Consider the following 23,483-nt stretch of genomic DNA (forward strand, 5'->3'; position numbering starts at 1 on the left):
TTACTAGTGGTGTGCTGTGGGGATGAGAGACAATAGCTGCTGAATTTATGAATGATATATGTAAAGCCCCCTTTAAAACGGTGTGTAGATATACAGTTTGAGCTCCTATCCCTAAATCTAAATAAATCATAACTGCGTTGCAAACATGATTTTGAATGTCCAACAGATCTAATTGACTCCGTGGTGCTTAAGACCGAGCCAACAGGTCTTGTGAGGAAAGGGTTAACAACCTTGAATAGATTCCTCTGAGACTGTAGCTGATGTCTGCCTCCCGCTCTGCTCATCCATTAATTAATTCTCTGAGCCGTTTTCTGTTTTTCTTTATTAACCGCTCGCACTGTGGAAGGCAGGACGTGAAGGTCAGTAGTGGCGGGGGGGCAGAGGTTAAATGCCAGAGCGCCAGCATAGAGAGCATTCACCATCATTTCCTTTTGCAGATTCATTGGAAATCCCTTGCTGGCTGAGGGAAGCACGTTGCCCTGTGATGTAGCAGAGAGAGAGAGAGAGAAAGGGGGGGGAGAGTGAACAAGCAAGCAACCGAGACAGCGAGAGAGAGAGCGGGGAGAGAGATCTTTTGCAGGCATTCAGCTTGTCAGAGCTGTGCTGGATGGTGTCTGGCTGTAGATCCGCTATTTGGGAAGAGACCTACCACGAGAAAGAGAGGGGGGAAAGAAAGAAGAAGGAGGAAGCAGCAAGTGACTCACTAGAAACGTGCCCATTTCCAGATTGCATGGATAACTGAAGAGTCTCTCTCTCTGCCTGTACACTAGGAGCATCCCACTGACAGAACCAGACCTTAAGCTGTGCATCAGGCTTGAACAACCTTCACGGAGATCCTTATCAGGACTGACATCGGAACACTTACATCGGCTACGCCATGAACTTCCTGCGGCGCAGGCTGTCAGACAGCAGTTTCATTGCCAACCTGCCCAATGGGTACATGACCGACCTCCAGAGGCCAGAACCCCAGCAGCCACCACCCCCAGCCCCGGCTCCCGCTACGTCTCCTGCCCCAGAGAGACGGCAGGCCGCCCAGTCAACGGGAGGAGGCTTCTTCAGCTCCATCTCCAATGTTGTGAAGCAAACGGCCGCCTCGGCAGGATTAGTGGAGCAGACCTCCACCACAGTGACCAAGAAGTTCAAGGTTCTTCTGGTCATTGATGAGGCGCACAATGACTGGTAGGTCAAAGCCATACCCGAAGCCATTGAGTGTGGATGAGTTATGCAGTTCAAGAGGTCTGCTTATTCATCATCTGATTTAATTTTAAACTCCACATTTGTTAGGATTTAGGAACTCTGAAGTAATTTAGTAAGGCACAAAACAGTAGTAGACTGTAGAGAAAAGAAACAACAGGCAAGACAGTCCAGCAAACCCTGCTGTAGAGAAGGACACAACTAGATTATCAGCACCTTGGAGAGTAACTTATGCAACTTCATTTTCTCTTGCAAAGACATGTCTGTCTTTTTGCAGTCAGTACTTGGAATCTTTGCATCACCACAAAGAGTTGAAAATATGTAATGATTTGTTTTCTATTTTCTAGCTTACTTATAATATTTTAACTAGCCTACACATGTCTTCTAAAATCCCGGTAATGTGGTTATATTAGGGCTGTGTTAGCATACTTACAGAAAAGAAGACATTTTTAATTTAAACCTTTTAAATTTAGGAAAACAATCACCTATCAGTCGTAAAAAAGGAAATTTTCAGTTTGTATATTCATGGATTGCCACTGTCCCACCTTTGGAAATTGTTTCTCCTGCTTATCTCTCTTGTTTCAAAGTACTGCAAGTAATTCTGATTTTTTATCCACATTCCTCCATATTTAAATTATCTACATTAAGCATTGCATAATACACATATACATTATATACTGTACTTTATTGTGGTGATTCCTGTAACAGATTAGATTTATCTCCACATAATGAGGAAGGCATTAGATGTAAAATGAAAACATTTGTCTTTTTTCCTTGGGATTATGTAGCTACTGTATGTCTGTGTGAAGCTGGCACTGCTATGACAAAAGACAGGTGTCTCAACTAAACCTTTTACTGCTTAGCTTAGGATTTGATTGATGTATGATCTTCTCCACATTCTGTATGTACCTACAGTATGCACATTTATAAGTATGTAATTAATGTATGCATCTAAGTTTATTTGGGAGAATGAGGTGTTGACAAGGTGAATTTGCAGCCATTAGAATTCGTGCTGGATGATGATCTGTCACATAGGAGGTGCTATTGGGTTATGTTGTGATAAACACTAAATTTGTGCCACTAAATTTAATATAAGAATTGTGAGAAGTGATAACCGTAGAAAACCGCTTACTGCTTCTATATTATCATCCTTTACTACCAACTGTTCTGTTTATTGTGTAAATCAATGGTACTTTCAAATATTTCATTATATATTGCCGCATATATAAGCCGCATTTATAATAATTTCTGGTGTAGTACGTAATAGTTTACCTGGCACATCTTTGCAAATTACAAAACAGTATGTCATATCAGTTTCTGATGGGGATGAGATTCTTTTGCAAGCAATGTTTGTCATTTTGTAAGCATAATTTTACAGTATAGCTTTTTTGAAATTATTCATTATTTATGTCCACCAGGCATCTATAAGACCATTGCCACTTACAATTAGTGTTACAAAGCTGATTTACACTTACCCACATAATGTTACGAAACAGAGAAATTCTAAAATTCCATTCCAATATCTTTCAATATCACATGATGTATATTGTATATATCTTAAATAAACAATACAATATCTTTATCACATTGCCTTTACTTCCACTAAATGCTAAAAAGTGAAGCTCCTATGGGCTTGTACTGTATTTGTGTACAGGTAATAGCTGAATTAATTTCTTTGTTGAATAAATAATGTTTTTTCATTTACCCATAGTGAAACCTAATGATGACTGTAGAAATTGCATAAAAACATAAGTAAGATCTCACCCAGCTTCTTCTTGAAAGATGCAATGGTATGGTGTTCAACAAATAAGATGGGCAGTTTATTCTGCAACCCTTCATGTTTAAACATATTTCTACTTCCCTTAGGGCTTTTATTTTAACAATCCAGAAAATCATCTACTTGTGATTTAGATTAAAAAATGCACTTCCCCTGTGGAGCCCTCAGTAGTTTGCAGAAAAGGCTTGCCAGCCATGAGCCATAATGCACTCTAAAGCAGATACAGATAACAAATAAATATTTTATTATAATGTTGAAGAGGAATGGGGTATATGTTTTGCAATGGAAGATGGTCTCGAAGATGTTTTCATTTTAATGAATTTATATCTGAACTTATATTATATGTCTTTATATAATATAATTAATATCTGAACATGCTCTCAAGTCTAAAGTTTTTTTTTAAATCAACTACAGACCAAACTATTTTTTGCTAAAACGCTTTACTAAAAAAAAATTCAACATACCAGCATTCAAAATAGAGAGACCCCTACTTACACACTGAGCAAAACATGTTTGCTCTGGATGTTAATAGGCACATTGAGATGTACTGAGGGGTAAAAAATATTAGGTCTAGTTAAAGCCAGCAGCCATATCACCCTGCAACTGACAACAGGCAGCCCACTGAAGCTAAGCAGGTGTGAGCCTGGTCAGTACCTGGATGGCAGACCTCCTGGGAAAAACTAAGGTTGCTGCTGGAGGTGTTAGTGGGGCCAGCAGGGGGCACTCACCCTGTGGTCCATGTGGGTCCTAATGCCCCAGTATAGTGATGGGGACATTATACTATAAACAGGTGCCGTCCTTCAGATGAGAGGTCCTGACTCTCTGTGGCCATTTCTCGAAAAGAGTAGGGGTGTAACCCCGGCGTCCTGGCCAAATTTCCCATTGGCCCTTACCAATCATGGCCTCCTAATAATCCCCATCTATGAATTGGCTTCATTGCTCTCCTCCCCACTGAGAGCTGATGTGTGGTGCGCACTATAGCTGCCGTCGCATCATCCAGGTGGATGCTGCACATTGGTGGTGGTGGAGTCCCCATTACCTGTAAAGCACTTTGAGTGGAGTGTCCAGAAAAGTGCTATATAAGTGTAAGCAATTATTATAAAGTATATTTTGCTCGTATGGCTTAAAATTAAATATTTTAATATTATGTGGCATTTGATTGTTTTTATTTTGTTAGATTGCTGGTATAAAACTAGAAAATCTATAATAGTTTCTGACTATTAATGTTGTTGCCTTAGATTGATGAGTGATACACGTTCCTGTATCTGGGCCTGTGATAAGTAAACCTTTTCTTGAGCAAAGAGAGGACATTGAACACAAGATAACTGTGTAAGAAACCTGCAACTGGAGCACATCTGAACATCTGAAGTAATGAGAAAATCATTAGATTGCAACAGGATTTATCACACTTTTAATGTCAAAACCCATATCAATGGGAATATGAGCTTTAAATAAAGTTATTTTCTTCAGTCATGAAGCTACCTCTGCTTTCTTTCTCTGTTTCTTGCTTGGTTTCTGTTCTGCTTAGGTCGGTGAAACTAATTGCTCATTCACCATCTGAACCAGGAGTGATATACTGTACTATATACTAGGAGGGGTAAGAACACTAAAGCAAGCCACAAACAGATTTGGAAATTCTGAAAACTGTTTCAGTCAGTTAATTACAGGAACAGAGTCATCAGCTCTTGGCAAAAAAATAACTTGTGGATGTGTAGATGATATTCAAACATAGAAATAAATAAACAGAATCTTCTATAGAACTTTGTGACATAAAGCAAAAATGTATTACACTAGGTCATCTAAAACACTCAAAATTGATTTCAGTCACTCTGTTCAACTTGGAATCTCAGCAGGAGTGGATGCCCTAGAGCCAATTTGTTTAGTATTTATTAAGTTTCTATGATTGATGTTTTAAACATTGTAAAAGTGAAAGAATGAGTTGAGCCAGAAAGAAATGAATAATTTCTGAAAATAATATTTGAAACTTTAGCTGAACCTATAAAACAAGGATTTGGGGATATGAATTGGGACCTGTCTTTATCTCGACAGGAAACCTTATTTCAGCACTGAACCAATAACATTTTGTAATGTTAAAATGTTCTCCTTATTTCTCTTTTTATTAACATATACAATAGTAATAAGTAGATGTTCTTCATATCTACTACAAGAAATTGTGTGAATTCAGTTATTTACCTATCCCCTAAGTTTTCAAACCCTTGTCTAAACTTTCAATATTCTGTCTATAACCATATGATTTAGTTATTTATTGTTATTTATTCAGGTTATTTATTCTTAATATTATTCTTACTAATGCATATTCTATTCTATTCTGTATGTTGCACATTTATTAAGCACCTGCATGGTATTCAAATTTACACACCTTTCAAATGTTTAGAAAGCAAACAAACTCCATGTGGCCACTGTTTTCAGTGGGACTTAAATCTCACGTGACTGTGTATGTCTTTTCTCTGTTCACAAGTGTAATGCCTACATTGGCTGAATGTGCCCTGTTTTATAAGAGTATATGTGTGCATTTTAGTTTAGCTTTTGGCTAATGAAGTCTGAAGAGGAGCTGGTGTAGAACTGGGGCTCGCGTTCTTTATCAAATTATGATAACACCTATGACAATATTAGTCAATGGTGGTCATCAGGAGGGCTCTGGGAATACTTTGTGTATTTTGTGCCAAAACTTTACTGAGATGCCAACAAATATCTGTAGGAGTGAGTTTAAACCTTTTTAAGATTTAGGAAACTGTCCACCTGCCTATGTCCAAAGAATTGATTCTTAAGCTTTTTTTAAATAAAAACCCTATATCTACATTCCTATTATATAACAAGCTTTGAAGCTTCATTTCAGCCCAGCAGTCATCTTGCAGTTCCTTTTCCAGTTCATTAATAACATGTATTTAGGAGATACAATCCAACCCCCAGAATGTGATTGCGGGAACAAGTCTTCACTGATATTGTGGCTTTAAGTAATTTTGTTTGAAGGACAACTGCTTGAATATGATTTCTGCACTGGGGTAGAGTTGGGGAAGGTGGTGGGGAGTAAGCATACTGATTTTATACTGTATTTATAACTGAGAGACAGTTTACAAACTAAAATAACCTCATTAAACCAAGATTAAAATAAAATGATACATTCAAAGCTATTGCATTAGTATGTTGAGTCCTGGGGAAAAGTGGTTTGGGGGTATTTTTTTTGTGAGAATTAAGACTTGCCCTTCTCCCAGTTTTTCATCATGGACTCCAATAAGATTTTGTGTCACAGACCGTTCAGAGGAAGTGAATTTGTGGTGGGTGGCATGGTGGTGCAGGAGTTGGCAGTGCTGCTGGGGCCCTGGGTTCAATTCCAGACCCAGGGTGCTATGTGGCTGGAGTTTGTGTTTGGGTTTCCCCTAGTCTTGCTTCCTCTCACAGTCCAAAGACATGCTGGTAGGTTAATTTGTTTCTAGGAAAATTGGCCCTGGTGTGAGAACGTGCATTTGTATGTGTTTCTGCCCTGTGGTGGACTGGCATGCCATCTGGGGTATAATCCTGGCCTGCACCTATTGCTTGCTGGAATGGGCTTTAGATCCCCTGTAACCCTGTATTGGATGAAGCAGACAGAAAATGGCTGGATGGATCAATTTGTGACAGAAGCCAGACAAGTTACCTTTTAATATGAATCATGAAGAAATCAATCAATGTCCTAATTCTTATTGTACAGGTTAGGCTCAACTAGAATATGCTAACTTTTGGGAAATATACTACAGCACGTAAGACATTACATTTTTTATAGTTGGTCTGATGTTATGGCAATTACATTTTTCAGAACGAATATTTGTACTGTTCATTCGAGGTGGTTTGGAGTCCTGGGCATTAAATGAATTTGGAGACATGCTCTTCATTGCTTGTTGTTAATGTAGGAGGAAGCTAATTAGCCAAAGGGAACAGAAGCAGATAAAGTCAATCTAATTTACTGCAGGACCTAAAGCATGACTTGGTTTTGTTATTACGGCACTTATAATATAAGGTTTGTTAGTCATCACAGAATGTTAGGTAGCAGTATCATATTTTTAATTGGCGATATAAAAAAGGGCTATAATATGATTAAATTTGAACACATTTATATATAATAAAAAATAGCAGCTTGATGAAAATTTACTCTTGCAATTTTCACATTTCTGTTCTCATCTTAATATTTTGTAGTAAAACAGAACCTTCTGTATAAACACAGCAAAATGGATTGATGGGTTCTGGCTGATATTTGCAATACTTTGTTGTGAAATGCATTAGTTCCATAAATAATTTATCCTTCTCTTATAATGACCAATAAACTTGGATGTTTATTTTATTAAAGGAATTTCCATTACCAGATTACCCCCTCAACACACCAAAAATAATTATGTGTAAATCACAAGGCTTAAGATATTAGTACTTCATGGTTTGTAAGCATTAGACCAAGCAAAAAGGGCTTTTTGATTGGGTTACCTAATTTTATATCTATATGTTGTCATATCAACAAGTTCTCATAAAGTGCTTGGAAATATGCTTTTATTTATCCTTGTAAGATTTCAATACTCTCTTGTCATGCCTAACACATATAATCCAATTATTAATCTGTTTTTCCTCCCAAACATGTCTCCATCCAGTGCCAAGGGATTGTGTCACTGTCCAGTGATACACACACTTTCACAGCTGAGGAACAACAGCTATAAAAAAGCTCTTCAGTTAAATCGATGACTTTATTTGTGAAAGAGAGCAGTAGGCAAGCAAAAGGAAAAAACTGACCAATTTCAGCCTTGTTGACTCTAAATGCTAAACATTGTACAATTAAGAGTATCAAGTAGGATTTTTATACAGATTAGCTATATTTAATATAGGTAAGAAGTGGAAATAGCCAAACAAAATACAGAAGATATTTAAATCTAATGCTTATGTTGTCAAAATAATGTTCACTCTTATTCCTCTGATTTCCAAAGGGGAATGACTTGCAGTTAAAATGCACATCGCATTCATCTCATGGACAGTGTTTGCTGCCTTAGTAATTTTGGAATGCTATTTTCATTATTACAGGAAGAATTCAAGAATCCATTTTCTGAAGTCTAAGCTTTGTATCTCATTTAGAGTTACATTTAAATGTGCTATTTCTTTTTGCTGTTAGGCATACATTTCAACTCTGTATTTGTAGCTTTATTTCTTTAGTTTGACCATTTTAAAATTCACCATAAAACGTTATGGTATAAAATTGTACCATAAAATTGTACACTTTGTTAGCTGAAATACAATATATTTTGTTATTGGCAATATACTGTAATATTTGTTTGGGGGGGTATTTCATTGCAGAGAAAAGCAGATATGTCGATAGTATCTAAGCTATATCTAAGTGGATCAGTAACTCATTGCCCACAAACAGTGAATGAGAAAACATTTTACCTATTTAGCTTCATACAGCAGAAGCACATACATCTCAAAATGCTCTTGATTCTGCTTTCTAACTGCTTGACCATCCTGTCTTTCAGTGGGACTCTGTGTGCAGAAATATTTCATGTGGTGCTTAATTCCTGGCAGTGTTGTCATGGCAGCCATGCTGAAAAGCCCCTCCTATAAACACTGCATCACATTTTCATCCTCATCATTCGGCTACACTCCCCCTTCACTCACTGGCTAATGTGAGATGTCGTGTAACTGATGCAGTCCCAATGCATGCTCCTCTTTTTCTTTACCACAAGGTAAACTTACCCCCTTCAGAGCAAATTTTCATACATGTATTTTTCTAAAAAGGGCATATTTGTCTTCTTCATCGTAGGCTTAATGGACTATGGATAACAATTCTTGTGAATTTAGACTCAGCAGGTACCTGCTTGACATACATTGTCAATGCACAGAGCTATAAACCCGGCAGAAGTGAACATTTCTATTGGGTCTCAATGTAGATTCATACAGATATCTGTCTCACATAAGAAGCACTGAATTAATCATGCCTCCCTTCTATAATTCAGTATTTTTTCAGTCATGTGCAGTTGCAACCCCCACTAGGACGCGTTCTGCTCTGAGGAATATCTAGTGGTCTAACAGGATTCACAGTGTATATGGGCTACAAAGCAGGCAGTGCTTGCCTCCATTTTAAGGTGGCCTTTTGCATTTACAACAGTTGCTGCTCAGTCTCTCATTCTAATGGATTTGCTTCCCTAAGCTCTGATGTTCCATTTAAGAAGCTATTTCCGGTGTAGTCAGGCTTTACGGCGAACAGCCCTAACAAGCAACTGCACATTTCAAAATATGTACCTAATCTGATAAGTGACAAAGCCAACGCATCATACTAAACCTGTTTCAAAGACGCAACTGAATGAGTCAGCCAGCAAGAGCTGTCTTTTGTGGGGTGGGGGGGGACTGCAATCACCCCACTAACACTTTTTTTGTCCCTCAAATAAATTATTTCCATTTAAGCAGTGGGCTCTGGAGTTCTTCTAAGTTTTGGGGTCCAAGAAATGTGCAAAATTTAAGTAGCATTATTTCTATACAGAGATTAGATTTTTTTCCCTTTATTTTGGGTTGCATTCTAAAAGAAAAGGACAACCATTAAGGCTGATCTTCAGATTCATTACCAGCGTCTGTGTCTTGAGTATTTTATCCTTCCAGCAATAACCAGTTTAGGCTCACTTAAAAGAGGAAAACTATACTGCATTAATGCGTCCGAAGCTAGGAAATAAACTCAAGTACATTAATTGCGGGGGGGGGGGTTTGTGCTGGTTTTGTTTCATTCTCTTTGAGCATTTTCAAGGTTTCAAAACCTGCTTAGAATATTTTAAAATTGAAAAAAGATTTAAAGATACAGTATATCCCTTCCAACTTAGGATGCATTCACGGTCTTCTGTCTTCTTTATCCTTTTATGATTGTCACTGGGACCATTACAATTGCGTTTTGAATATTAAGTTTGCACTGTGTGCACTGTGTAATGTTTGAGCATTCATTTATCAGCCCAAGCAAAAGTAAACAAGATTAAATTATGTTATGGAAAATTAGTCAATTGTGTATGGCTATGACAGTCTGTTAAATAACATATTGCTAAATCAAAGAAATTTCTTCTGCATGTAGAAAAATATTATGCATTCTGTTACGTAGTTGACATATTCAGACTTCATCCATTGACTTCAGTTTTACTTTCCGAATGTTTGCCTGTGCCATGTATTAGGCAGTACTCTTCCCTTTATATTGCACAACATTCATTCAACATCATTCACATCATTGTGACATTAAAGGATGATTTTGTCCTCCTGTCACTGCTAATTTATAAAGACCAAATGTGTCAGATACAGTATGCTACAGTGCATTAAAGTTGTGAAAGAAGGAACTCTATATAATGTAAACACTAAAAGAAAAATATTTAGCAAATTACAGTTGAAATTATATGCATGAAACATATTTTCTAAATTTAAAAAACATTTACATCTGTTTGTTTCCATACCTGAATCACCCAGAGCAAACCTGAAATACTAGAAAACTCATCAGCTGTTCATTTCTAGAATAAAAAAATATGTGGGTGGTTACACTTCACTGATCAGCTTGTCCAAGCATCTGGTTTCAAAAAGTCACCTTGTTTTCTGGGCTCAGCTTCATTGTTTTATTATAGATTCTTTGCAAGGAATGTTGCTTAAGTGCCTCAAGGCTATAGAAGCACGAATTCATCCGGATTGATTTTATGTCTTTTGGGGTAAAAGGCAGATATAAACCTGCTTTGATTTGCTGCAGAGAGCTGAGATCTTCTCTTCAGAAATGAAGCTGAACTAAAACAAATGGCAAATATTCTCAATTTCCTTTTTCAGGAGCTCAAGATGAAATTAGAAAGTGGTGTACTTTTCCTGAACAATTGGAGATATCAAAGAGACAAGTGTTAGTCAACATTGTCAAGAGACAAATATTTAATGTTAGTTTGACATTGTGCCTGCTCCATATAGGGTACTTTTTAAAGAAAATGAGAACATATTCAGTTTACTATTTATGCTCACAATAAAGTGAAGTGCTACCTTGTTCAGAAACCTCTGCAGTTAGTATTTCTCCATACATTTCTTTAATCAGTTCACACAAAATAAAAGCAAAATCAATAGTGTCACTGTGAGAGCGTTATAGCATTGTAATGTTTTTTTTTCTATGTATCTTACTCTTAATTTTGTAAGGCTTATTGACTGTATTGACTAATTAATAACATGCATTACAATTTACAGCTGCGCCAGTCCTTTAAAAATAAAATGTGCTGCACCAGTCTAGTCACTGGACAAAAAAGCCACTTCCTGAGAGCTCCAAAAAACTGAGCTGGTAAGAACAGAGCTGTCGTTTGAAGATGAGAAAGCACAAATGGGTTAGACAGAAATTACAGACCAGCTGCACAGGATGTGAGGCAAACTGCGTTACTAAGAAAAGCCACAGGCTCCAATTTTAAAGGGGCTAACCTTCTGTAGACACTGCTGCAGTGGTCATTTATGGCTCACTGAGGTAACTACTTAAAATGCGGTGTATTCAACTCCTTAAGGACATTTGTAAATTATCATGGCATGCAGCCTTAGAGGTACTATGGGTAGTTCAATTCAATGCCAATAATTAGCATAAGTGCTTCTAATTTGAAAAGCAATTGACTGTTTTGAAAAGATAAATCCTGACATCCTGATATCACGGACATAGCTAAAATGGATCACTTTGATATTGGCTTTAATCTCTCTGGATACTGGGGTTTCTCCAGTTATAACACCATCTAATTTCAAAACTGATGTGGTAGCTTTAAGCTGAAGAAATGTCTTCCCATAACTAATGATGAAAAACGTATTATCTTTCAACCTGACATTTCCACACATCTTATTGTCTCATACTAAGACGTGTTTTTTCTTAATGAATCCCCAGCTAAGTATTACTTGAGCTGTTGCTCTTGTAATCTTCAGAAAATCTTCAGAATTCTGACTCCATGGTGGTATGTGTGTGAGTCACATTTATAGTTGCAACGATGAGTGAGGACTGAACCAGCACATTGCCGTAGATTGTGAAGTAAAAATGTCATACTGTCCTCAATAGACCATAGAACACACTGAATACATTACATTCCCGTGCAATTGAACACATTTAATTAATTTACCTTTGTATCCCCCATTCTTGTTAAATTATTTAAGAATATTTACTGTATATGTATTTTTTTCTTCATAGAAGATTTTGTATTATTTTGCCATAAAATAAGGCGATCCTGATATAATTCATGCTCAGTGCACGTTGTATACTGTATGTTAATCACATAAGTACCAAAGGGTTCATTTCAAAAGACTTCCCACTTGCATAGCAATTATATAAGCTGATCAATTAATACTTAGAATGGTCTTTCAACCAGCAAGTTCTTCTGAATTCAATCTGACAATTTCAGGGCATTACAAGACTAAACAATTGTAAAAAAAAAAAGTATGCTTACAAACAGAAAAGTTGATAAGGAAAAACAAAATTCTTCTTCAGTCTTCTACCCTCCACGAATCGGAAAGCTGAAGGCTGTTTAATGAATTCTGCTTCTCAATTTATTGAAGTTAAAAAATGGCTTAGATGAGTATGTGTGCTGGAGAATAAGAATCTGCAGATTAATAGCAAGTGATAGATCAGGCTGTAAAATTTAGGTTAGTCTGACCATGAATGACAACAGGAATAATTCAGATTAGTGGAGCATGAAAACATTACTAAATAAATATTATATACACAAAACATTTTTTGGTGCAGGCAAAAATCATCTAACAAGTCTGAGGTGTGAGTGACCTTCCCCATCAACTCAGCATTAACATGTAAAGTCTTATAATGGCATAGATAACCTATTGGTAAAGGCTTCATTCAGTTTCTTAACTGTCAGATATCAGCAGAACATGACTTGGTATTCACCTAATAACATTTTTGGGGAAAAAAAGGATTTAATGCTTAGTGTTACTTTAGTTCGGTTAAACAGAGGTCAGCCAATCTCTTCCATTAGGAAATTAACTGAATTAAAATTTGATTTTTGCTTCCTCTTGTTGAATGTACTTGCTGGCATGCACAAATTGATTCCAGCAAAGTCTGTTTTAAAAACCTGTTTTTCGCTGAAAGCCGTGATTGAAATGCTTACCTAATACTTTAGTGAATTTACCCTAGTGACGCTTGAGCTCCTCAAGGGCATTAATGAGAATATATCATCCAATAAACAACCCTACTGAACCCTCCTTTTTTATAAGACAGTCCCTGTAGAAAGTCATTTTAAATCCAATCCTTGGATATCCCTTCTGATAAATACTGTAAATACAAGGTTGTAAGAAAGATGTGCATATTTAAAAATATCAGACATATACAATTTCAAAAAGCTAAAGCATGGCGATCGCTCAGCAAGTGTTCAAGTCTATGTGGGGGTGTATGTACACCATGTGGTAAAGTGTCTGTCTTGTGGAAGCTGTCCATTACATTCCCTCCACCCACACACTCTCTGCTGATGCAACATCTTCGAGGCAAGTAGATTAGTGGATTCTGACGGGCATTATCAACATCCTGCGACAGCGAGTCCTGCAACCGGACAGTTCGTCTTCTCAATTAGAATTCTGATCCCACAATGATTTGCCACGTAATTGTATTAAAACAGCTGCAGGAGTCTGTGAATTGCACAGACTGATTTCACCTTACATGTTAGATTCTAGAAAATTACTGCAAGGGTTTTTTTGTGTGTGTGTGTTGCTATATGTTAAGATTTAGTAGAGGCCAAAAGGGGTAAAGATGATTGATAAGATCATTTAATTTCAGTTAAAAAAACAAACAATTTCCCTGCTTTCATACTGTAAATGATATACAGTTAGATATTTATACAGCCATCACATTCAGTATTAAAACACGAAACATGGCATTTCTTTGCATTTGAGTATTGCATCTCAAAATTGATACTGTTTGTTGAAGTAAATGCCTAATTTCATGTTTAAAACGTATTTCCTTTCAGCAGTTGTAATGTGCTGAATATATGATTTCAAAATAAATAACAACACCCAAGAATTTGAGGATGTTTTTTGAGTATTGTGGTATAGTGAGATGCCCATAGGATGAGGAGACTAGGACACCCATCTAAGTGTAGGAGGGCTTGAGGAGGGATTTACACTACAAAATGCAATAAAAGGGGTTTGTGTATGATGTGTGCTGTCCTGTACAGGGAAGTCTAGTGCTCTGTTTTAATATGAACACCATGCAAACCCGAAATGCTGTGGCCCAATAACCTGTTGAGAGTTTAATACGGTCTACTTATAGCATTGAAACAGCTTGATTTCAAACTCTGTTAAAGAAATACAAGTTAAAACACCTGCAATGTTCTACTACATGGCCAATATGAAACATTTTCCTTCCTTTGTTTAAATATGGAGTTTCAGAGTGTCTTGCAGTTTTTAACACTTACATCCCAAGCGATTCTTTTCTTGGAAACGTGTTTGATGGACACTTTCTGATCATGGTTTACTAAAACGTACACAGAATCTTTATCCAGTTGGATACACATACATTTCCACGTCCCGTGTACACTCCTGATCTGCATGAATGAAATTTAACTATGAAACTAATTATATAATGACTAAATGGGAACTGTGAGAAGACAAATCGAAGCTCTGCTCTGTACCCATATTTTGTTTAGTACATAAACTAGATTCAATATATTTATGCAAAATCAGAGTTTAATTTCTGAACATGAACTTACAGTATGTACATTGCATACATTTCAATGTTTTCAATATTGGAGTGACTCGTAGCAGTAACAACAGAAAATGTGATTTTGAAACATCAAACTTCAAAAACGAAATATAAATTACCCATCATTCTGTATCTGCAGAGTGTATTGGATGTTAATGTTGAGAGCTACAGCTTACAAGTTATTTGCAAGCACTAACTGTGGGTTCTTTGGATTGTACAATGTAGTAAGCTCTGGGCTGACTACTCCTATCCTGGAGAAATATGCCAAATTAAAACATGGTATTTACATAATAGAGGATCTTATATAAAACCACCACAAGAGTTAATAGAACAACTATACATGTGCTAGTGCAACTGCAATCCCTATATATGCAGTATACACTTTTGAAAATCCACCTGCCTTTTAAATGATATCACTAAAATTAACACCACTGAAATTTATATCTTAATAATTATACTTTTTATTTAATTTTTGTTCTCTCCCCCTCCAAAAAACTCCCTTAATCACTGTCAATGACCGCATTAATCCATAGCACTTTTTTTTAAAAGAACCAAATTTTTGCAATTGAATACAATCAATGAATGATAAATCGTAAGCAATCTCATTTATTTGTGTTGACAGTGTTAGCAAGGTAACAGAACCATGAGAGATGAAGATGGAAATAGTCTCTTTCACTAAAGAGGTTATTGCAAATCTGAGCAATAAATTACCTACTGTACCTGTCAGTACTAGGCTTTCAAAACACAGTATGTGCAATGCATTTCTAAAAGAAAAACCTTGCACTTGTTTGAAAAGATTTAAGTGAAATCTGAAGAGCGAGCAGCACAAATACTGTATATTCATACATGGAAACTGCTCCTGTTATGCCTTTGTATCAGGAAAAACACAGTTCTGTATTCAGTCATAATACATACCTCCAGATTCCAGGCAATCTACTGTATGAATGTGTACTATACACCCACCTTAAACAATACAGTTCAGAAACATAATTAAACAGGAATGGAATGGACTGAAATTAATTTACCATTCTGAATTAAGACAATGGCACAACAGCTCACAATGCACATTTTCTTCAGTGAATAGCTCTTCAATGTCTTGCTAATGAGAACAGAGTCAAAGTTTTTGTTCATATCAAATCAAAAGATTAAAGTGTATTCAGGCAAAATATATAAAAAAGAAGTATAAAAGAAACCTTGGAAGCAATAATATTTAAAATGAATACGGTATAAGCAAAACTAAAATTATTAAAAATTAAACCCAATGTTTTCATTCCAATTTGGACTAATTAGCCAAAATAGAATATCAGGTGGGGAGCTGTGTCAGCATGCGTAGGCTGCAAAGGAACAAGTAATAGGTTTATCCCATGCTAAAAAAAAGAAGAGAGAAAACAACGTTTCAGCCGTGGAGCCTTCTTCAGGTGTGGAAACTCCATCCCACACCTGAAGAAGGCTCCACGGCCGAAACGTTGTGTTTTCTCTCTTCTTTTTTTCAGCATGGAATAAACAAAAGAATATCTTTTAATTTCAGTTTTGTGGATTTAATCATAAGGACAATACTTATTGATATTGCAGGCTAGCCTATAAACAGACATCTTAAATACCTATCCTGGCATTATCAATTTGATCACTTCTCAACAAGTGAATAAGCCAGAGGCCCCCTACTCCTTAAGACTGTGAAACTTCTTAATTTCCTCCAGTTATTCTAAACCCTAACTGCACTATTAGCATTTGGACATTGTGAAAAGAACAAATTATTGTTTGCAGGCAGTGCTTTGAAAGGATTTGAATCTGCAACATACGTTTTTTAATAGTAACAGGGATAGGTTTTCTGCCTTGTACTTATGCAGTTTTGGAGGAGTGAAGCTTAACTGTTAGTCATCTGCCCTCTCCATCTCCATGAAATCTCCATGAGACTGTGTATGTTAAAAAGGTTAGATACACCCTAAACCTAAAGCAACCTCAGTACCATCACCCTGCCAACAATCTTTTCCCTCTCAGGAAAATGTAATCCTCTCTCCAGGCAGATTGCCAGAGATGTTTAAAGAGCCAGGGTGCTTCTTTGCATTTTGATTCATTTTTTCAAGAGCCCATCATTTGCAGAGATTTGAGAAGCTGGCTATGAGGTGTATGTATTTGTGGCAATGCAATTATATAATGCTGCTTTAAACTTAATATCCAAATAGAGGAAATCATTGCTACTAGATACCTTTATTTACAGAAAAAATTTCAACATTGTAGTGTGATGTAATGTATACAGTATGTTATTCATCCTTCTCATTCCCAACAGCAGACTTGGAGTTTTGGTATTACCTACAGTATTATGTAAGTCTGAACTTGTTATATCGGTTAAGTGTATTGAACACTGGGTTTTCTGAAGTGCTCCAGACAATATAGCCTCAGTGTAAAGAGGTATTCTGAAGCTACTGCTTCATCATGCTGTGAGATTGCAAACTCTTGATCTTGATATGTTTTTTTGAACAAACTGCATTTTAATAACAAATCATTTGAACCCTTACCACAGTTGCAGGTTTACAGTGTGCAACATTTTTTTCACAAAATGATCTGAAGCATACTGTACAGTATATTTTCCCTGGATTCAAAAGACATTAATTGGGTATTTTAGAAGTAAATCTCTATTTTTCCTTTTAAATATTCGTATACTATACACTTCTATAAACTTTGTACAATTGTGCTTTGACCCACATCAATTTTATGACAATACGACAAAGATACACATTCATAGCATTTGAACACCCCAAGCAAATAGAAGATCAGAATATTTTTGAAACATTGGTAAAGAGGTAAAAAACGCTCCAAGGAGCTAACTTTTCCCGAATGTCCTTGAACCTACGGTGCTGTGTGTTTCTTTTTCTGTAAACACTTTCTTTACCTGTCAAGAAATGGCATTGGTATATTATTTCTTCTAGTCGGTTAAAAATGCTGTTTGAAAAATTCAGCAGCTGACCTAACATAACAAAACATAGCAAAACCCAGTGGAAATAGGAGTAATATAAAAAAATAACTTTTTATCAGAAGCTATGATAATATTTTTTGATTCATTTTCTCCATTTAGAAAATAAAGCAAACTGATCAATTACTGAAGTGAACATCTTTTCTTGGAGGTGCTGGAACTCAGCGATTGTTAATTCACCATGTTAACAATCACTGAGCTGTCTATATGCATAGTATTATCTCATGCAAATTGCTTTCTTATGTAATTAGCTACTTTATAACCCTACAGTTCATTATACTAGAACAAATTCAAATCAAGAAGCTGCAAGAGTGGCGAAATGTAAAGCAAAACTTTCAGTACCAAACCTTCTTTTGGTAATTTGAAAAAATATATAAAATTCTAAACTAATATTGGAAATTATGTTAACAAATTCAGAGTACTTGTTTCTATCATTAAATGAGGTATGTACAATGCAATAAAGAAGGAGTGTAATTTAAAACATATTAAAATCAGAAAAAAATAGGTCAAAAGACTCGAGAGATTTTCATTTTTCTCCCAGGAAAGACAATTCTATTGAGCTAAAACTTTATTTTAAGAGGCAGAGCTATCCTTTACAATGAATACAAGTGCAAATAAAGGACTGGGGTTGTAATGGGGTTTGACATCTTTGTTTGACCTGATTGCCAGTACTGAACACTTAAAATATGAGTAGAATTCTTTGTTAATTTAATGACAAAGTCTAAAGGATGAATGTTAGCTGTGCATTCTTTTTTTAATAAGCTACCACTGCCACTCTTCCTCCATTCCGAAGGCTCTCTGTAGTAATTAGATCTGTGTTTGACTGGCAAGAGATCCTGCTCCCTAGTAATCATTTCTGGCTTTTTAAAAAAGGCATCTTGCTGTAAAATTGCTGGGCGCCTTAATGACTAGCAGGCAGTCTTTAAAGGAACAAAGCAGTGTGATTTCAAGATGCACATCCCCCAAGTTTTATTTAAAAAATAAATGGGGTTGACTTACAGAATAAGGTTCTTCCTCACTGTGATTTTAGTGTCGGATGTGAGGATCCTTGTATCATTCAATGCCATCAAATCTGTATTTTAATTGACATATATCAGGGGCTGGAGGTGTGTATTATTTACTCTTATTCAGGTTAACATCATAGACTTTTCCACAGACCCACAAACTAATTCCACACTACACATTATGGATTCACTTAAAAATGAGACATAAGAACCTTGACACATCGTTCCTGCAGCTTCTTACCTTTATCAGTACCTCTGGCAGCTGAATTGCATCCTTACCCACAGAGACACACATAAATTGGAATTGCACTTAAATACTTAGTGGAAATTGCTTGAAATTCCCTATGTGACAGAGGGAACTAACAGAGATAGGTGTATTTATTTGCAAATCGTGTGACCCCTATTATTGATCACAGACACTAGCTACTCAGCTAATTCTTTTACTCGTTAAGGTAATTTGGTCCACTTCAATAAATCTAGGTTTGACAAAACAAAGGGATTGAATACTTATGCAATCTTGACTTCATTGTTCTATCACACGAATGATCTATTAATTTGTTTTGGGGTTTTGCTTTGAATGTGTGTATTCATTTGTGTATGTGAAAAAAATGAATTGCTACTTCTAAGGACCATGACTGCAAGCTTTAAAGCAACAAGATGTGGAAACTGCAAGGGTCTGAGTACATTTACAAAGCAGTGCATGTAACCGTAGTTATCAGTTTGAGAAAAGCAAAAGAAATTCGAGGTGAGATTTATATTCTCACCTATCACTTCTGTCTGTCGTGTTGAAAACTGCACTTCAGCACAGAATAATCTCAGAATAATCCAAGATTTTGTTTTTAGAGAAACCAGTAGAAACTCAGTGATAATTTCCACAATGTTTACTAAGTCTTTTAAAATTAGTCCTGTATGAAAGATTAACACAAAAATCTAAACATCTCTATATTGTAATGGTGAAATTTAGGAAAATGGCACTGCTTGACATTGCAGGAGGAAGTCTGTAAAGTAAACTCTCACTTAATTAACACTTTTCTCTTTTTAGCTCAAGTGTCAAAAAACCCAGTAAATTTGAAAACATGTTGCTGTGAATTTTCTTGTGAAGTGTGCGATATGAATGCATCTTGTGATGAGTGTGAAATGACAAAGAGTATCTAATACCTAATTCTATCCCTAACATCAAGCTTAGTCACAGTCAAGACATTGTACTGTAGGTTTAGTCGTGCACATGACTTTTTCACAGGGCTGTTTACTTAAGGATTTCAGGAAAATAGACACTCCCTGTATAAATGCATTATTAGACAATATTGTCTAACTAATTTAAATTTAGACTGACTCGACCTCTTTTAAATCATGTATAATTTGTTGCTCTTTTTTCATTCTACAGACTAGCAGACAAATTCAATTTTGTCCAGAAACTAACTTAATCAATTATTTCAAATCTCTTTTCTCTGAATACCTTTATGCAACTTGTCATTACTTTTGGATGGTCTGTTTGTGGTATGGAAATCTCTGAATAGGTCTGATCTGATTTGTTGAATTCTGAAATTGAATCACATGTATCCCTGGATAATGTCTCCACTGAGATTAGCAGTGCATATTATATGACTGTAATACCTTCTTTAGGTACCTGGAGTTAAGATGTCTTATGATTCATTCTTACTGTATAGCACAGTCTGCCTTAAATAGCTGTAGATTTCTTTAGCTTCCCTTATAATGAAATTACATCTTAAATCACTCATTTATTGTTGAGTAATAGGTTAGGTCTGTTTGCAAATAAATCCACCCTGAAGCATTTTAAACTTTAAGCACAGCAAAACAGGAAATGACTCCAATCGTATATTATCTCAAGATTCATGACAATATCTGCATCTTTAAATATATTTTAAAGCCATTCAGATTTAATACAAACATTCCTTTCTGAGATACAAAGCATAAGTTTGGAGGACCTGTTTTACTTGCACTCAAAAGCCAATAATAAAGTCAAGCACATGGATTTCATCAGAATCAGCAGATGAACAAAACAATTGGACACTACAGGGAAGTGCATCTACAACTGAGAACAGGAGAATCTGTGTTACATAGATGGTTGTGAGTCTGAAGAAAGCAACCCAGTTAAGTTTTTGAAGCTGATACCCTGGCTTCTATCAAGAAACAGCTGGATGAGATCATTGCTGCTTAGTAGCTACTAGCAACCAAATGGACTATGTGGGCAAAGTGTTCTCCTCTCATTTGTAATCATTGTTGTGTTCTAACTGTAACAGTTTTTTTACATTTAAATTGCTAATGAAGTGCATGTGAGCTCCATGCATTTGGCTTGTAAATGAGAAGTACCTAATGGCTTTTAGTCAGACTAGAAAGATAGCACAGAAAAGCTGACATTATCTTTTGAAAAATCGGTGTCTGAGAAGTGGTCTTAGCACAGAACATGCATTGGAGCTCTTATTAAAATAACCATCACTAGTCACATATTTAAACCTCACACCCTTTATAAGCTTTAGTGCGAATAATGAAATTGTTATCACTTAATGTTATAAGAGGGTTATAATTGTTAGCACTTAATATCTTGTTTGTACTGAGTCTTGTTTAAAGACAAGAAGGTTATACCTAGGGATGTTTTGTTTTTAGTAGATGTGATTATGCATGTGGGACTGCCACATTTAATAATAATTTTGACCAGATCAATGCTAGTTTTGAATAACAAAGAAAGACCCAAATCCGAATTCTCCAAAAAGATCTCGGAAACCAATTAAGGATGTAGATGGTGACAGGAGAAAATGCATCAAATAAACAAACTACTTCACCAGGCAGGGCTGGCACTAGGCTATGTTGATACTGTACAGGGGATAATAATATTTGTTGGGGCATTATGGGAAGTAGGGTCTACTTCTTAATTGTCCAATCCAGGGGAACTGAGAATTTTGTGAATGGCATGGTACTTTTTGTCTTTTTCTGGAGGTGTAACACAGCAGTTTCTTGTTGGGACCATGGTATTAGTCTATCCATCAGGGATTTGACACTGTTGTTTTCAAAATAAAAGTGTATTTGCTCACTAGGAATCACAAACCAAGAAAGGCACTGCTCATTTTTTATCTTTAAAACCAAACACACACTTTGTGTGATTGTTTTGGTTTTTTTTTTTTGCTTTATGTGCTTTTTTCATAAAGTTGGCTGCATGCCTGGGTGAGGCTGTTTTTCCCGGCAGTAGTAATTATAGATATTTGAAGGATCTATAGCTGGGGAGACCAAAACGCCTTTTATCTACAGTATGGGTTTGGATGATTGAAAATAAAACACAAAATGAACATTGAATTGGAAATTAAATGAAATAATTGATTAGGACACAAATGAAAACAAAATCTCATCTTGTGATTCTATCATTTTAAGGCCCATTCACACTCATTACAAGGTCCTGAAAGGATATAATGCAATACTTCCATTTGTTGTGTTAACATTTGGAAATGTTCATTTCAATCGACTGTTGAATAAAAATCATTCAGAGGTGAATGTTGTTGTCCCAACATGACCCAAAAAGAGGAAGATGATATGTTTCATATACAGTAGGTAGCACAGACTGAATCAGCACTTTTGGTATTTCTGTTCAGGCTCGGTATTTCAACTCCTGTCTCTCAGTATAAACATCCCTAAGAGTCTGGGGAGTGATTGGACTGTATCAATTTGAACTCTACACTAAGAAACCTGTAACAGGTGCATAAAGCTGTCAGCCTGTGGCTTTCCTTAAGAGCTTTTCATCATATTTAGATTAAATTTAAAAAGTAACACACTGATGTCTTTGATTATTATCCATGGTTTTACATTTGCTCCTTAGTCTCAATGAAGTGTGCCACCAAGAACCCATAAAATGTGACTTTAACAATCAATATTGTTGTCAAGATGCAAATGATTCATGAAATGCCCCAAAGATGCAATAAATGACTTTCATATTGCTGAGAAAGTCTGCTCACATAGTGAATATCATATTTTAATAAGAAACAGAGTGAAAGGTAATAAAATTGGTTCTCTGACATGGCTCTCACCACTACTTATAATATTGCTACAAAAATTAATACATTTGGCTGCAAAAAAGAAATGTGCTGTAAATGACTGATGACACATACAGTATTTCAAAGCATGTTTTTTAATTTTAGTTATGTTTTCAGGGTTCAAGATATGATTTAGTAAGGGGGTTATTTCTGTGAAAATAATGAACACTTGAAATATTTGCCTGCTTGCACTCCAGGAGAGGCTCTGGTAAATATAAATGTAGAATTCTCATCTCTTCTTTTTGCTGTTTGTCAATCAAAGCTCTAACCTGTAAAAGATTAATTAACTCTGTGTCGTATTTTAATCACTCTTTATGCTTCTTCTAACCTTCTAACCCAATGGGTATAAATTCATGTTTAATATTTTTTGACTTGTGCATGACTGTGCTGTTAATATAAAAAAGAACACAGTATACTGTACAGTACATTACAGTACAGTAAAAGTGTTTACATTTATTTAAATATCTATGAACTGCAATAAATTTGCAGTATGACATTTGTTACAACACATCATGGACATGATTTCCCATAAAGGCTGATGAATTATTTTTTAAGTCAGATAAATGTTACAGTGTTATATTACTAATATTTTACTAACTTTCTTAATAGCTTTCTGTAAGACCTTTGAGAACCTTACAGTATGCCAATGTAGCCAGATCAGAGTGTGACAAATATTTTAAGATTTATGTTGTTTTTTTTTCTCTAAGAATTATTCTGCATGTATCTTAAATCAAAATGAGTGCCATAAACTCAGACAATATTCCTAATGGAGAATAGGGAACCACTGTCATCCTTTAAGAATCTGTAT

General features: G+C 35.8%; 1 protein-coding gene across 1 annotated transcript in view; it reads left to right on the forward strand.

Annotated features, from left to right (window-relative positions):
* Positions 1-267: 267 nt before the first annotated feature.
* Positions 268-23,483, forward strand: part of syn2b (synapsin IIb) — an 88,842-nt gene continuing 65,626 nt past the window's right edge. The window contains exon 1 of the mRNA XM_088636839.1: positions 268-1,179. Within this exon, the coding sequence (XP_088492965.1) occupies positions 878-1,179 (302 nt within the window). The 5' untranslated portion in view covers positions 268-877. The remainder of the gene's footprint in view (positions 1,180-23,483) is intronic.

Source organism: Lepisosteus platostomus, chromosome 6 (genome assembly GCF_059453375.1).
Source record: "Lepisosteus platostomus isolate fLepPlt1 chromosome 6, fLepPlt1.hap1, whole genome shotgun sequence".
In the NCBI taxonomy this organism is placed as follows: domain Eukaryota; kingdom Metazoa; phylum Chordata; class Actinopteri; order Semionotiformes; family Lepisosteidae; genus Lepisosteus; species Lepisosteus platostomus.